The 14,611-nt window shown below is 39.0% G+C and overlaps 1 protein-coding gene across 10 annotated transcripts in view; it reads left to right on the top strand.

Annotated features, from left to right (window-relative positions):
* Nucleotides 1-14,611, top strand: part of GIGYF2 (GRB10 interacting GYF protein 2) — a 78,133-nt gene that overhangs the window by 37,627 nt on the left and 25,895 nt on the right. For 8 of the 10 annotated variants that reach the window (XM_080349501.1, XM_080349499.1, XM_080349504.1 and 5 more), the window contains one exon: nucleotides 10,865-11,044. In XM_080349501.1, coding sequence (XP_080205627.1) covers nucleotides 10,865-11,044 — 180 coding nt within the window. Of the gene's footprint in view, nucleotides 1-32; nucleotides 212-10,864; nucleotides 11,045-14,611 lie in introns of all 10 variants that reach the window. The other 2 variants (XM_080349507.1, XM_080349500.1) reach the window with 1 other exon arrangement.

A 14,611-nucleotide genomic window follows, 5' to 3' on the forward strand; every position in this document is an offset into this window, starting at 1 on the left:
TGCTCTCTAACATATCTGTTGTCATCTTCTAGAAAAGAAGAAAAAAGGAACAAATGGATACGGTGCAGCATATTTGTATTTTGCCGAATGTTCACAGTTTTTGACATATCAGCAGGGTTTGAAATACTGCAGCCAACAAAGGAGGATTTATACATTGCAATCCAGAGAAGATTAAGTCAGGAGCCTGGAGAGGAATTTACCACTGTTTGTGGTAATACTTTGCTGAAAAAGATTAAGTTTAAAAATCTAACTGCTTCTCAAATGTTCCCCACTTAGTTGTTTAAATATAACTTTCATACTTTACCTTCCTAAATTTGCTTTTGAGTTGCATGCTTTAATTCTTCAGGAGTGAGTGGGATGGGATTAGGCCTACTGTATCTGCAAAGAAACTGAGTTTTGTCTGATATCTGTTTTTGTAACTTCTTTTTGGCAGGGTATAGTAGTTTACCAATACTATTATGAATCCTATTAACAATAGTACTATAGAAATAATGTTTATTGTATTATTTCTCTGACATGTTTATGTGTTTTAGGGGAGTGCTGTAGTTTACCAAGTAGCCTTTTCAGACTTCCCTGGCTCAGAAAACGACTGCTATCTGTGCCACCATGTCCACTTAAGCAGAATTATAGTATTCAGGGCAGAGATGCTTCTGAGAGTCTGAGGCTGTTTATATGAGGATTGGGTGAAAAGAGGACAGGAGACCAGTACTGAAAATATACTGAGACATAATTTGAAGTCTGGTCTGCCTAAGCAGTGTATTTTTTATTAGTGGCCAAATAAGAAAATAGGACAGCAAGTGTCTGGGAATTAAGGGGTGAAGGCTGAATTGCAAATGTGGGAAACAAAATGGATATTGTAGGCATTTGACATGTTGGGCTCCTTTGGTTACTTATAAACCTCAAAATTTGCCAAACTTGGAGATGCTGATTATCTTTTGCAAATACACTGGCCACTGAAATGCATAAATTTTGTAAATACTGGATGTTTAAAGTTGACTTGGGGCAGATTAAAATTAAGTATGGATTCATGTAAAATAGAGACTTCATAGAGACAACCTACCTAAAGAAGGTTATGAGGAAGCTTGTTTGTAGAACGCCAGAGAATTTAAAAAATGTGTAAATTCTGCAAATCGTAATTATACGTATGAAGCAAAACTGACAAATACACCATCAATTTTGACCTTTCTCTGGGTTATGACTGTTTGTGTGTATAATGCAAGTGTACAAACAGGCTCCAGTTGGATCTTTTCCAAAAAAAGTACTCTCTTAGTGTTATCTTGAAACGCATTAATCTAAGGATTCAAAATGAATTTATGAAAGGTAAAAATCTTTCTTGTGATCATTGATCCTGTAAACCAGCAGTTTCCATGACTGTTTACTTGATACCAAATTTTAGTAATTACAGAACGTTCTCTTTTGCTGTTACTTGAGCTTAATGCATACTGAAGGATGAGAACTGACATCACACTGAATATTTAGCTAAATTTTTGTTTTTCTTTTCATCTGTAGGTTCTCAAAGCTATCCAGCTATTTCTTCTGTCCATGCTGTAGTCAAAGGAAGTAGAGTAGATGATGGCCTGAGCAGAATTTGGTGGTTTTCTCCTCGTTTTTATTTTCCGGTTCACATCTCTTAGAAGGGATGTTTTGAAACTGCTCCCTGTACCAAAGAATACAGTAGGTTTACTGAGGTTCTCCTGGTCAGTAGTACCAGGCTACTTTTCTTGGTGGGTTCTGATCACAGTCTATTTAGTGTATAGTGTGACCCCCCACCTTCATCTGAGTTTGATCTTTGATCTACAGAATAGCTCTCTAGATGACAGTTTTCAGTCTTGCTGTGTTGTTACGGAATTTACAATAACCTGAATGCGATTTTAAGTGCTTTGGGACCCAGATGATGAGTGACTTATCTATAGAGCAGAGTCCTTGTGCTAAAATTGAGATGCCTTCTGGATGCATTGAAGGAGCTGGAAAATGGCCATCATTGAATAGGAAGGATGATGGAGCTGTAGACAGTGCCTTGGTTTTATCATCTTAGAGTAAGCAGTACTCACAAGAAGCTCTCCATTGTTTGAATAGAGGAGAACACTTAGAGAACAAAACGCCTCTGTGTGTACACATTGTGCAGTCTTGGGGGGGGGAAAACAACAACAAAACCAAAAAACCCAACAAACCACCACCACCAAAGAAAACCAAAACCAAAGAACAAAACAAAAAAACTCACACTAGTTTTGTGGTTTGGTGGTGGTTTTATCTGTGTAAATTCTCACAGATTTAAAAATCATTTTCCTCTGTCTGTTCTTTTCCTTGCCCACTGTAGTAAAAAGTATGAATACCTTCTTTCCTTGTTAGTCATAAATTAATGAAGTTGCAAAGTACAGTTTGAACCACCTGGTCTGATCCCCTCCCTGGCATGATCCTTAATGTCCCCACATTAATCCCACTTTGAACCAGCGTATATTTTAGGAAAGGCATTCACTTGAAAACAAAATTTCTGCTTTTTTTGTTGGAGAATACTCATCTCCGCTGTTAACTACATACAATGTTTCTAATCTGGATTTGTCTAATGTCATCTCTTAACCTTTATGTTATGTTGTTTGTCTGGTTTTGCTGTACCTGGTTCCTGACTTGTAAAACTGTTGTAGCTTTGGGGTGTTCCTTCTCCCTCCATCTCCCAGCTGATAACCTTTGACTGGAAAGACTGGAACTGTCAGAAGTTACTTTTCTAAATCTCTTTTGGCCTTTTGACTAGTCTTTTATCATGCAGTTTGTATGTCTAATCCTTCCTGTTTTAGCCTATTGAAAATTAAATGGCTGTCACCATGTGTATGTCAGTTCTTAGCTTTTTTAATGTCTTCACCATCCGCTTTCATTCTGGCTTCTTTCTTCTGCACACTCTTCTAAGGCAAGTCAGGGTAGGGTGAGTACTACTTTTTAAAATCCAAGTTACAGTTGCCCTTTCCCTAGTGGTTGGACAGGTTCTAAACTGACCTGGCTTGTTAACAATTTATATGTAATAAAACTGAGCCTTGCAGCTCTAGGATATCTTACATTGCTGAAATTCACGATCCAGCACTCTGATCTCCCACGCTTTGCCTTCTTGATTGAGATGTTCCTTGTGTTGCGAGAGCTCTTTGAAGCACATTCCTGCTCTGTGCCACCATGTTGCTTTCCTCTTTCAAGCATCCTTTGCTTAAGCCTTTCTCTTGCCAGCAGAAGCGCAGCTGTTAAGACTCTGGAAGGATTGCAGGGGGACTTATTTGCAGCAGTGTCTTAATTTTCTTTTTGCTTCCCCTTCTCAGTGGAAAGTGTTTTAAAATGACGTTTTGAGCCTGTTTTCAGCTCACTGCACTAATGCACCTGCAACCCTTTGAGGAGCCTGAGTGCCTTTTCATGGAACGGTGTTCAGGGGAGATGTCTACAGTGCTGCCCTACCTACCCAGCTTCTGCTCTTAACAAAATCTGTCCTAATTGACCTTGGAAGGGATTTGAGGCAGTTTGTAGAGCACTGCTTCATTATAACAGCAGAGTAGGCAAAAGGACCTGCTGTTTGGGAAAAGCTGCAAAAACTGCTTGAACTGTGGCATAATTTGAAGATTTGTTAAACACAGGTGGTGCTGGCATGTCCTTCTGGGAGTGTGGACATTCCCTCTGTACTGAACCTGGCCCACACAGTCTTGTACTAGTTTCAGACTTAAACATCATCTCTGTATGCTAAGTTGTTGTAATTCAGATGTGTAGCTGCCTCTGTATTTTGCAACAAGAACTAACTAAGTTTCATTTTCTTTAAAGGTACTTTCACGCTATTAGCACCTCAGTATTGTTACTTTTAGATTGAATGGCAATCCTTGAGATGCTCTGACATTAGGAAATGAAGTTATTTTTCATTATTGATGACATGAGTGGATTATGTATCTTACATTAGGAGGCAATCTTAGAAATGTAGGCATTATTTTGGTTAGAAAAACTGCTTTGGTTGAAAGCTTCTGCTATAGCTGTTAGTATGATGGTTAAAATTTTAAACATGTTTGTCCTTTAGGTTTTGTACCCAGTGCCTCATTGAGATGAACGAGTGTAGTTTATGACAAAACTGTTTTTGCAAGCAGCCTGCAGAATGAAGATAACAGTTTTCAGGACTTTTGTTACATCTAGAAGTCAGTCTTGTATAAATGGGAACTTTAATTTATTGAGCCCAAGTCATACTTCTCAAAAATAGTGCCACAAAGTATAGGATGCAAGAGCTTGTACTTTTGACTTTCTGTGACAGTTTACTACAGAATACATTTTAAAAAAAAAAGTATAGTGGGAGAGTGTATATATATATATATATATTTATTTTATGGTACAGAAAGCAAGGCTGTTGGATTTTGGGGGCTATCTGTAATGCTCTAGTTTGTATATAATGTATTTTCATGTAGTACAGCATGCTGACAATACTGTGATCTGTATGATCCCTAATTGTTGATTGTGAATTAGCATCTGAGTAGACCAAGTAGTTTGGCCACCTTAAGAGAAGCAGTAAAACTATCAAGACTTTGCTTGAATGATGTTTAAGGCTTCAAATATGCTAGTATATATTAAATCCTTACAGAGAAACTTGAATGCAAAAGTAGATTTTGTTAATGGAGGAGTAAATTTAGAGCTAAGAGGGAGGATATTTGATATAAGGCTGTAGTAAGAAAAGTTTGCTGCATGACTTGAAGACATGAAGCTGATTTCTTTAATTTGTGATGGAACTGAAGCAAAATGCTGAGTTACAATGAATGCGGTAAGAGGGTGCAGATGACTGATAACACTTTGCCAGGTAACACCCAGCTACCTTAGCTGGAGGCTTGCAAATGCTCCCTGTTTGTGGAGAGTTGCAGAGTCTTTCCAGCACTGCTTATCTTGAAACATATATGAAAAAATATTACGTGATGACTTTGGTTTTACTCTGTATCCTGTTAGAACTACGGTCATCTGAGAGAGCTTTTTCATATTTTTGAGAGGGGAAAATCAGAAACCGTTTTGTTTAGGGTGATGCTTAACTTAGCAAGCTTTGGAAATAAAAAACTCTGTGCCCTGAAAGCAACTTTGATTCATTTGATTGAACAATGACAGAACATTTTCTAACTGTGCAATATGAAAAAAATAAGGTTGTTTTGTGTACTTACCGGTCTTTGAAGGGTTTTTATGCAGGAGAAGGGGAATATCAGGGCTCCAAGAGAACGACTGGGCTGGTCTTGTGTATTGGTCCCAACACTGGCAAGAAACTTCCCACAAGTGGTTGGTAGAGATCTTCTTTTTTTCCAAAAAAACTTTTTTTAAAATGGGTTTGTATGTCTTATTCCTGTTTTTTATAGTGCTGGGGGGGCTGGTTTTCATCTGAAGCTGATTTGATTGGTCATTTTGCCTGCAGGGGGGCTGGTTAGCTCTGATCATGTGGAAAAGAATGCTGGTTTGTTAGGAGCATTTCTTTACCCAACACAAATGCTCAGCAGCCAAGGAGAAATCCTCCAACACTTACTTGGAGAAGGGGTGCCTCCCCCCTCACCTCCTTAATCAAGATCATTTCTTAAGTTTTGTATAATCTTAAGGTTTCAAGTGAAAGTTGAAAAGGCCAAAATTCCCCTGGAAAAGCTGAATGGAAAAAGTTCCCATGTTGCTGCTGAAAAACACACACTAATCTATGATACTTTAACTTGTGTTGACTACTGTTTGTTTAGGTGAAAAGAGAATCTCTCGAGTCACGCTGCTGCTTGTCTAGTGCTGCTTCTTGCTCTTTGCGTCAGGTCCTGAGCTGGTGTTAACAGAAAGGTGGGCTGCAGCTAATGGGACAGTCTCTGGAGGGTGTTGCTGAACTGTAGCTTAATGCCGATCAGAAGACATAGATCTGGCCACTTCTCTTCCATCTCCACATTGCTCCTTTGTGAAAACATGGAATTAGTCACAGGATTTTGCTAAAGCCCAGGAATGAGACAATGCAGATTAGCTGGGTTGCCGATTCCATGCAGTAAAAGGTACCGTTTTCACTGAAGCTGTATTTTCTCTCACCAAATGAGAAGCGTTATTTAGCGTTCTTTGGGGAAGATGTTTTAGCTGAGCAGCCATGGAGAGTGGTCAGCATGCTGTGCTGGTAAACCCAAGTCTGAGGACAGATTTGTAATGCAGTAGTATTTCACACTTTTTTTTTTCCCCCCCTTGTTGAGCTGCTGATGTGGGGGCTTTGATTGAGCGTCAGATGTAAGAGGATCTGAGAAACAAAGGCTGTCATTGTTTGCAGTAAAACTACTGAGGGCCTGCTGGGAAAATTATTAATGTAGACTTTCCTGCTTAGGAAACAAAATCCCCCCTCTTTTTTTTTCCCCCTCCTATTTAACCTTCCCCCAGCCCTAAATTGCAAATATTAATTCTTTCCTTCATTAGGATGGAACATTTTAATACATGTTCAGGCACAACACTGAAAATTGTGATACGCGTAGCGTGACCTTCAGAACCAGGGCAAATAATATTGTGCAAGGGGGCTCCTGCCACCGTGGAAAACCTGTAGGACAATGTGATGTGCTCTTGACCCTTCCCTCGATACTCCAGGAAAGTTGAACTTCCACTACAGACTCTTTTATTCACAAACTGTATTTTGTACTGTAGAAAAAAAATGGTGTCTGGCCACAGGTTTTCTAATCTGATTTAACTGAATGCACTGAAAATCTAACATGCTTGTGCAGCAAATGAAATAGCTACAGTACGTCATTTCCAGGTGTGTGTTATGGAATTGAACTCTCCTGTTAATTCCTTTGAATTTATTGGGTCACCCATACTTAGGACAGTGGATAATCATCACTTTAGAGAAAATACGGAGTGATAATTGAATAGTATGTCTTTGAGACCTATTGTTGAGCTTGAGGTGTTATGGAGAGGGAATGTGAAGCTAGAAATGGGCATCAGAACTTCTGGTCTCCATCACTGACTTTGGTTACAAGTGAGTCACTTCACTCTGTATGTGTTCCTGTAGTGTCCCTGGTTGTTAAATACTGTCCTGTGAGAAGGTAGTCCTTTTGACACGCTGTCTTAAGGCTGTTTGTTTTATTCTTCCATAAAATGAGCTACGAAATTACAAATGTAGGCAAAGTTTTTTCAGTTCCTTTGGAAACAGTAGCTGCTAAGGTTTTTGGTTTTATTATCTTCTTGAGGAAGTGTGGAGCATGCAGCAGAAAGAGAGCAAGTCAGAGCACTTAATGGGCTCTCCTAGTTTTTTCCTCTCTTTAAAAGAAACAGTATTACTGTCAGTCATCCCTTCCCTGGTTATTCTCTCCAAACAGTGAGCCTGTCATAGGAAACATGGACTGACAGCACGGAGGACAGAAGTTATTTGCCATTCTGTTAGTAAGTCCTCTTCGTAAATGTGTTGCCACCAGGCTGTGTCCCAGAATCCCTGTCTTGTTTTTTGGGGTTAGTCTCCCTTCAGCTCAGTGTTGCACAGCTGTGGGCTTTTTTGGCTAGATACCACTACGCTCTATCTGAAGTTTTCTGTAAACACCATTGCTGGCTTTGTGACAGGCTTTAACAGAGGTGCCCTTTTACTGCTCCTTCTCTTCAGGAAGTCCAGTCAATTAGTCCAAGGCAGAACCATAGATTGCATTTTAGTTTTTTTTTTTTTCATGCTTAAAACACTGCCAAATACTGACTCTCTGACCTAAATCATTGCGGCTCAAATGAGTGTTCTCAAGTCTAGGAACAGTTTGCAAAGACAATATGCTAGGACTTTGGAAGTTAATAACTTATATGTAAACTGGAGGAGTATTCCTGCAAACAGTTTTGTCACAGTCTTAGTGTCACTTGGGTATCTAGTTTTTGTTTTTTGTTTTTTTTTTTTTCCTGATCCTTAACCTGTGACTGGCTTGTATTTGTAAACAACTAGTTTCTTGGCTGGTGTCTCTAACGTTCAAGATAATTCAGTGCCAGATTTGTTTTGACACTTACCTTGCTGTCTTTGCATATTACTTGCTATGGTGTCCTAGTACCAGGAAAGTATGTCATGATACGCTGCATTTTCTTTCTTAATTCCAGTGGAGTGCAGCATCAGAACAGTCATCTGATATAACACACAGGAGTGCTGCTGTTTTTACAAAGGTTTCAGAATCACAGGTGATGCCATCCTCAGATGAATATAATATTGATATCTTATAATTGATTTGTTTCTTAGATTTCTAATGCTGTAGCATTTAAACTCAGAGGAGGAGCGTTATCCCACTTGTGTCTGATCTTGGCAAACAGCGTTTGATGTTTTGTCACCTCTGCAGAGATGTGTTTCAAACCCCACAGCAGTAAATGGGGATGCCATTTTCTGCAAGTTCAGAATACAAAACCTGACTTGGGTAGTTCAGTTCTTGGCAGGGAAGCCCGCTGTCGTAAGGAGTAAGAAAACCAAATTTAAAGTAAATCCAGAAAGAATGAGGCATATTCCTTACACTTGTGTCTTAGGCTCATCTGGTCTTTTGGACTGCAGCTCTCCTGGGCCACTGTCTCTCTGTATTTTACTTTCAGCTGGCTTGGCTCTGTAGCTCTGTTTCCTAGTTTTCTCCTATACAAAGCCCATTCAAGGAGTGATGCTGGGAGGCTTCCCAGCACTTCCTTACATCCTTCTGTGTGACATTTTTCAGATATTTAAAATGTAAAAAGCCCTCTATATTTCCCAGGCTCAGTTTTTCTTTCTAGCTTGTTGTCTTCATTTATTTTCTCTGAAGCGTATGAAAATAGAATGTGGTTGACCTTCGTCTGCAGAGATTTATCCATTCCAGATAAGTACATTTGCCAACATTGCACCTGCCAAATGAAGGGAGTTGAGTGTCTCCAGCAGTTCTGTTTTATTTGGAGCCAGTATCACCAGAGACTTCCCAAAATACATTGTTTTAAAATTTGTGTTCTCAAAATCCAGCAAGTACTGAAGTGATCTTTAGCCAGATGTCCTCTTTAATGGAGTAAATGTATATCTGGATTATATGAGGCCTCATTGCCCAGATCACCTGTTGATACTGATGATGTACTCTGAATTAGCCAGTGTGCTTTAGCTCTTTCTTTATATAGAAACAACATAAGAGGAAGGCATTCTAGTGACCTTTCTGAGGTCCTCAGGTAGTCATCATGGTGGAAGAACTCTTGCATCTGAAATTTGGGGTATTTCCTGTCCCTCCTGTCTACTTGAATAGGTCAAGGACTCAGCCATACTGAAAGTTATTGGACAAACTTTTTACTGTGACAGTGTAAAAGGATTTCATGTGAACCTGGAGCATAGGATACTGGAAACATCTTGGATTTTGTACTTGGGATTGAATTCCACCTGTACCTTCTTATAATAGTCCTTCCCTGAACCAATGTGTCGTGGGAATTTTGAGCTGGAGAAAGAAGTTGTGTTGTGATTTGTTTGGTGGTTTTTTTTCCTCCAGTGTTTGTTTAGAGATGGTGCAGAAAGGAGGTTGGTTTTCCTCCAAGATAGGTGTGAAGTCCAAAGACTCTGTTTTTCCTATCTCCAGAGTGTAATGTCTATGTAGGAAGAATTTCTGAAATGTAAACAGAGATTTGATATGCCATAGAATTTCAGGTACTCTGTCTCCTCTGTTTTTTTTTCGTTGACTGGAAAAGCTGCATGATGTGAAGAAAAGTGAATGCAATCTCCCATCCTTCCTAAACTAAATTCTTAGAATGTCTCTTTCCACCCCAGGAATCTTAGTGCCTGATCATGCTTTGTTTTTTCTTGTCCAAGCAAGCAGGCATAGTGTACAATCTTCACCAAGTATCTTATGGTTTTGGATTTTAAGACTCAGAAGGAAAATTAAATATACCTTTCTCTAGTACTTGAGTACTTTTCTTAATAACCTCACAATTTCATGTTAAAATTGGTTAATAGTATCAGTGCAGAACTGTCATTACTGTGGTTCCTGTGAGAATTCTGGTGCTACAGAGCTAAACATATGTAAAGAAATGCACAGTCCAGGGGTCCTGAAACTGGTACTAACATTTGTTTTGGTGATGGTGTATCCTTGTCAGGATGAGTCAACACTGAAAGCAGCATGTATTTCTAACCTGAGTTACTGATGTATATGTTGATTCTTTTTTTATAAAAATATTTACCTCATCCTTTTGTGTTGCGCTCTGTTAAGTACTTGAGGGTTTTACATGTTTTATTTTCAATATAATATTGTAAATTAGGAACTAAGAGGCTATTCTGTCTCCTAAACTTCTGGTAGTCTTGTCCTTGAGCTCAAGCATAGTTGCTTCTAATTCTTAATATGCTGACCTTGTCTGACCAGCAGATGGATTAACGGAATAATGTTAACACTACTATGTCATCTTTGTTTAATCCTTAATACTATTTTAAATTTTCAGTCCTTTCTAAAACATTGCAGGAATGCTGTACATCGTATTGGATTAAATATATAAATCTAATGAACTTTTTATTACAGAAGTAGCAAATATGTTTGGTTTATATAAAATGTGTAATGTTTAGAGTTTACTGTATTCCCATTTTCCTTTAGCATGAGGCTTTTCATGATACAGCAAGTTTATTCTTTCTTTCTGCACACTTCGGCTTCTTTGCTTTTTTGCTTCCCCACATCTTGTAAACTGTCATCTTTTCTTCCTCTGTCATTCCTATCTGTGTCATAATTTCTTGTATGCTTTGCTTTTTTTCCTCCAAGATACGTAGGGACGTGGAGGGATTTCCTAATGTGTCTGTGTGTTTCTTTCCATGGACTTCCAGTTTTCTCCTAGATTCCTATCATCACTTACTTCTAGGGCATTTTTTGCCTCTAAGGGAGCAAGATTACAGCCCTGATGTTTCCAGGTTCCTGCAGATGGGATGCATGTTCACTGGCCTGTGTTTTCCTTGCAGTGAGACCAAACTTTGAGGAAGGTGGGACAGCACCGACGGGGAGGAAACACGAGTTTATACGCTCTGAGAGCGAGAACTGGCGCATCTTTAGGGAGGAACAAAATGGGGAAGATGACGATGGAGGCTGGCGACTGGCTGGGTCACGGAGGGACGGTGAGCGGTGGCGGCCTCACAGTCCAGGTGAGAAGAGATCCAGAGGAAAATGCAGCTGTGGTTATAGGGGAAGGGCAGTGAGTGAATCAGAGCATGGGGAAAAGAGAGGAAAGGGAGGTGAAATAGGTAAGGTTCCTGCAGTTTTGGTCATTAAATACTGTTTGGCATACATGGGGCTCTTGCTACCAAAATGATGAGCACAAAATCATGTGCCTTTTGTTTTTAATGTCTCCAGTATCCCACCATATGTAAGGGAACAATGTTTTTCAGGTGTGTGCTTGTCTGTGGTATGTTCCAGGTGTGTATGTGCCTGCTAAAACCTGGAGCGTTTTTTTAATAGTAGTGTTTCTCTGTGGCTGTAATGCTGAGGGGAGAGACATTACCCACATTAGGTAGCATATCTAAAGCTGTTGAGTGATGCTGTCACTAAACCTTTCAGGTTGCTGGCATCTTTCTGTTTTTCCAAATGTGTTTGCAATGTCAAGAGGCATCCTTGGAAGATCTCAAAATACGTTGCTGTATGCATCTTATAGTTAGTTACAGGATGTCTTACCTCACTGGATTTCAGACATCTCTTTGGTGTCACTCGCCCCTTCCCTGACAAAGTCAACCTGGTTCACTTGCATTCCTACATTGCATTGCTAGAGTTGCAGGAGAAATACAAGGCAGAGCTTGGCATTTGAGTAATATGGCTGAAACATATAGATATATTTATTTCTTCTACTTGGGAGAGGTCCTGCTAGCCTACTAGCATGCTAGTCATACCTGTTGTGGGATCTTGGTTTGGGGTATCTTTTGGCTGCAGAAGGCTTCTGGGGAACCAAGAGGGGATTGTAACTCTTCTCCTGTTAGATCTTCATAGGGAAGCCAAGTAAGCAGATGAAATTCTGTGGCTAAGGTGGACAACTTCTTTTATTCAATTAAGAAAAGTCACACTTGCTCTTACAATAAGTCTATCACCCTTTTCAATGTACCAAAATTCTTTAAGTAACATACTGGTGGTGAGCAACCATTTCCTCTGTTCCTAACCTTCTCCACAGCTATGTATTTCTCTGCCCTCGAACAACAGTTAGCTTGTACTACAATTTAGCAGCGAACCCATGGCTAAAGTTATTATCAGATGTTTTCTATTTAGAACAGGCTAAGGGGCAAATTTTGAAGAATGTAATTTTCTTTTCCCCAGTTGTTCATTAGACACTGCTGCTTTATTATATAGTTCAGATGACATCAGGCCAGATATGGTTGTATCTCATGATGGTCAGATGCAGCATGATACCCAGGAGCAGCATGTTTTGCAAGTACAAGCCTGCATGCTTTAGCTTAAAAGGAAGCATAGACCTCAGAGTTCAGAAGTTCATTCCTGTCTTGAACTTCTTTGGAAGATGTTCTGAGGAAGGTTTTGAAAGTTGATTGTACTTCCATCACAGGAAATATTGCTGCTTACTAGACAATTAACTTCGAATTAGTTTTAGCAGGTATAATAAAAAGCCTGTTCTTAAGAATTCTGTGAATTGGCAGCAAAGTTGCTAATTTTGAGATAGACTGAGTTCATAGCTGAATTGTATGAGTCTCTCAGCTTTGGTCAGAGCTGTATTTGAATCCTCCTGTTAGTAGTAGCCACAGGGCCATCAGAACAGTTTGAATGACACACTTGCTTTAAACACTGAGTTTAACTCAAATTGGCATGGCTTAAACTGCTGCTTTGTACTTATTCTGCTGTTAGGTAATAGTACTAATCATGTGTCCTGCTAAAAATAGAGAAATGTCTTTGGAGTACTGTCATCATTTGCTTAGCTGGACCTTCCTTTAGCTTGGCTCTGTATAGTCCCTGCTAGATTGTATGCTGCTCATTGTATTTTTTTTTTTTTTTCTTTTTGAGTGAGAACAGTTTGGAAGAACGGAGCAGTTTTCAGGCTTGAGTTGATTATCTTCTGTTGTTAAGCAAAGAATACTTTGATTGCCACAGGCCATTGTTTTTCCAGCTTTGAATTCCTGTTGTTCCTTCAGCTGTGTTGACTGCAGGATGGCTGACCTAAATCTGCTCATTTTGTGCTTTTTAATACGCACAAAGGATCAAGAGGATGCACTACTTATGCTGAACCAGTCTAGTGCACCTAAGTGTAGTTTCTCAGGTTCTGTGGTCTGATAGTTGAAGGGATCTGCCCTGTGTCCATGCTGTGCTAAAGCTGTTCTCTCACATGGCCGTGCCACGTATGAAGTGAGGGATCTTCTGAGGATTGGTGGTAAAGTGAAGAAGCAACTTGATCAGACTTCTTAAAGACAACAAGCCTAGTACCTTTTTCCTTCTAAATTCAGAAGGATTCAGGAACTTGTCTGTTTTTGTAGTGCAAAAGCTGGTTTGCATCACCAGGCTTCTTTCTCCACTCAGAATTTCTGGGGTTTTTTACTACTTCTGCTTTTGTCTGTGCACTACGACCAGAAGTCTGAGAAGACATCTTTCTTTGGCTTATACAATGGAAAAGTTGTTTTGCTAATTGTTCTGGGTAAATGTGGTACCACTGCTATTGTAGGTGTGAAATAGGATCTTTAGACTCAGTTAACTGTAAGAAGAATGTGACTGTAGCTTTACGTTCACTGGCTGCTTCAAAGTTCTCTCTTTTAAGCCATCTTTTTCATGACTGCTTACCTAAAAAGCCCTTTCTTTCTGTTGTTCCAGTTCTTCCATTCATACAATGATTGTGCTTCAAATCTGCAGAGCGAGTCAGTTGTAACAAATATGTATGCAAACCTTGTTTGGTCTCAGAACAGGTGAATGATGTATAGGTGGTTTTGTTTCATTACCAACTCATCCTTAAGATATAGGAATTATCTCTTCTTGCCTAACATTTCTTTGATATGGTAATTTGTTTTGTCTTTGCTTAACCAGCTCTATTAAGATCTTTTTTCCTGCAGAGCATTTTAGAGAGACATTGGTCTATAATGTCATATAAATATAAATATTTTTTTGGTTCCTGCTTTTTTTTTTTAAGCTTTTCAAATGCATCGTGGTTTACTATATTTTCATAATCAACTGCTGTGAATCAAATCGACTTATTTTTTTGCCATTGTGCTTCTTGAACATCTTAAACCAGCTAAAGTACATTGGAGGATCTTGCTCTAAAATTGAGAAAAATAAAAATTAGGTTCATATACAAATATGCTATAAAAGTAAAGCGTACTACTCCTGTGTATCTTTTTTTTATTATTTAGTATTGTTTAGTCTAATACTTAGTATAGTTTTAGGATACATTTGAAACTACTTTTTTTTTTTCTGAATTGGAGAACATAACTCTTAAGAGATAAATAGTTATTGATAATTGAGACTGAAGTGTACTTAGGATTTCCTGAAGCAGCCAGTAGTCTGTCCTTTCCCCTATAATGTCATCATAAGTTGCAAGGGGTAAATATAGCTTAGAATTATTTCTTTTAACTGGTAATCTTGATCATAAAACTGGTGCCTAATGATAGTACGGGACTGAATTTAAAGTGATGTTTGTGTCCAAACTGTTGGTTAAAAAACTTTAAGTGAGAATTTAAGATTTGTCTTTACCTTGGCTTGCTTTAAAGATTGGCAACCCGGTACTTCACACCTGA

This window comes from Nesoenas mayeri (genome assembly GCF_963082525.1).
Source record: "Nesoenas mayeri genome assembly, chromosome: 9".
Taxonomy (NCBI): Eukaryota; Metazoa; Chordata; class Aves; order Columbiformes; family Columbidae; genus Nesoenas; species Nesoenas mayeri.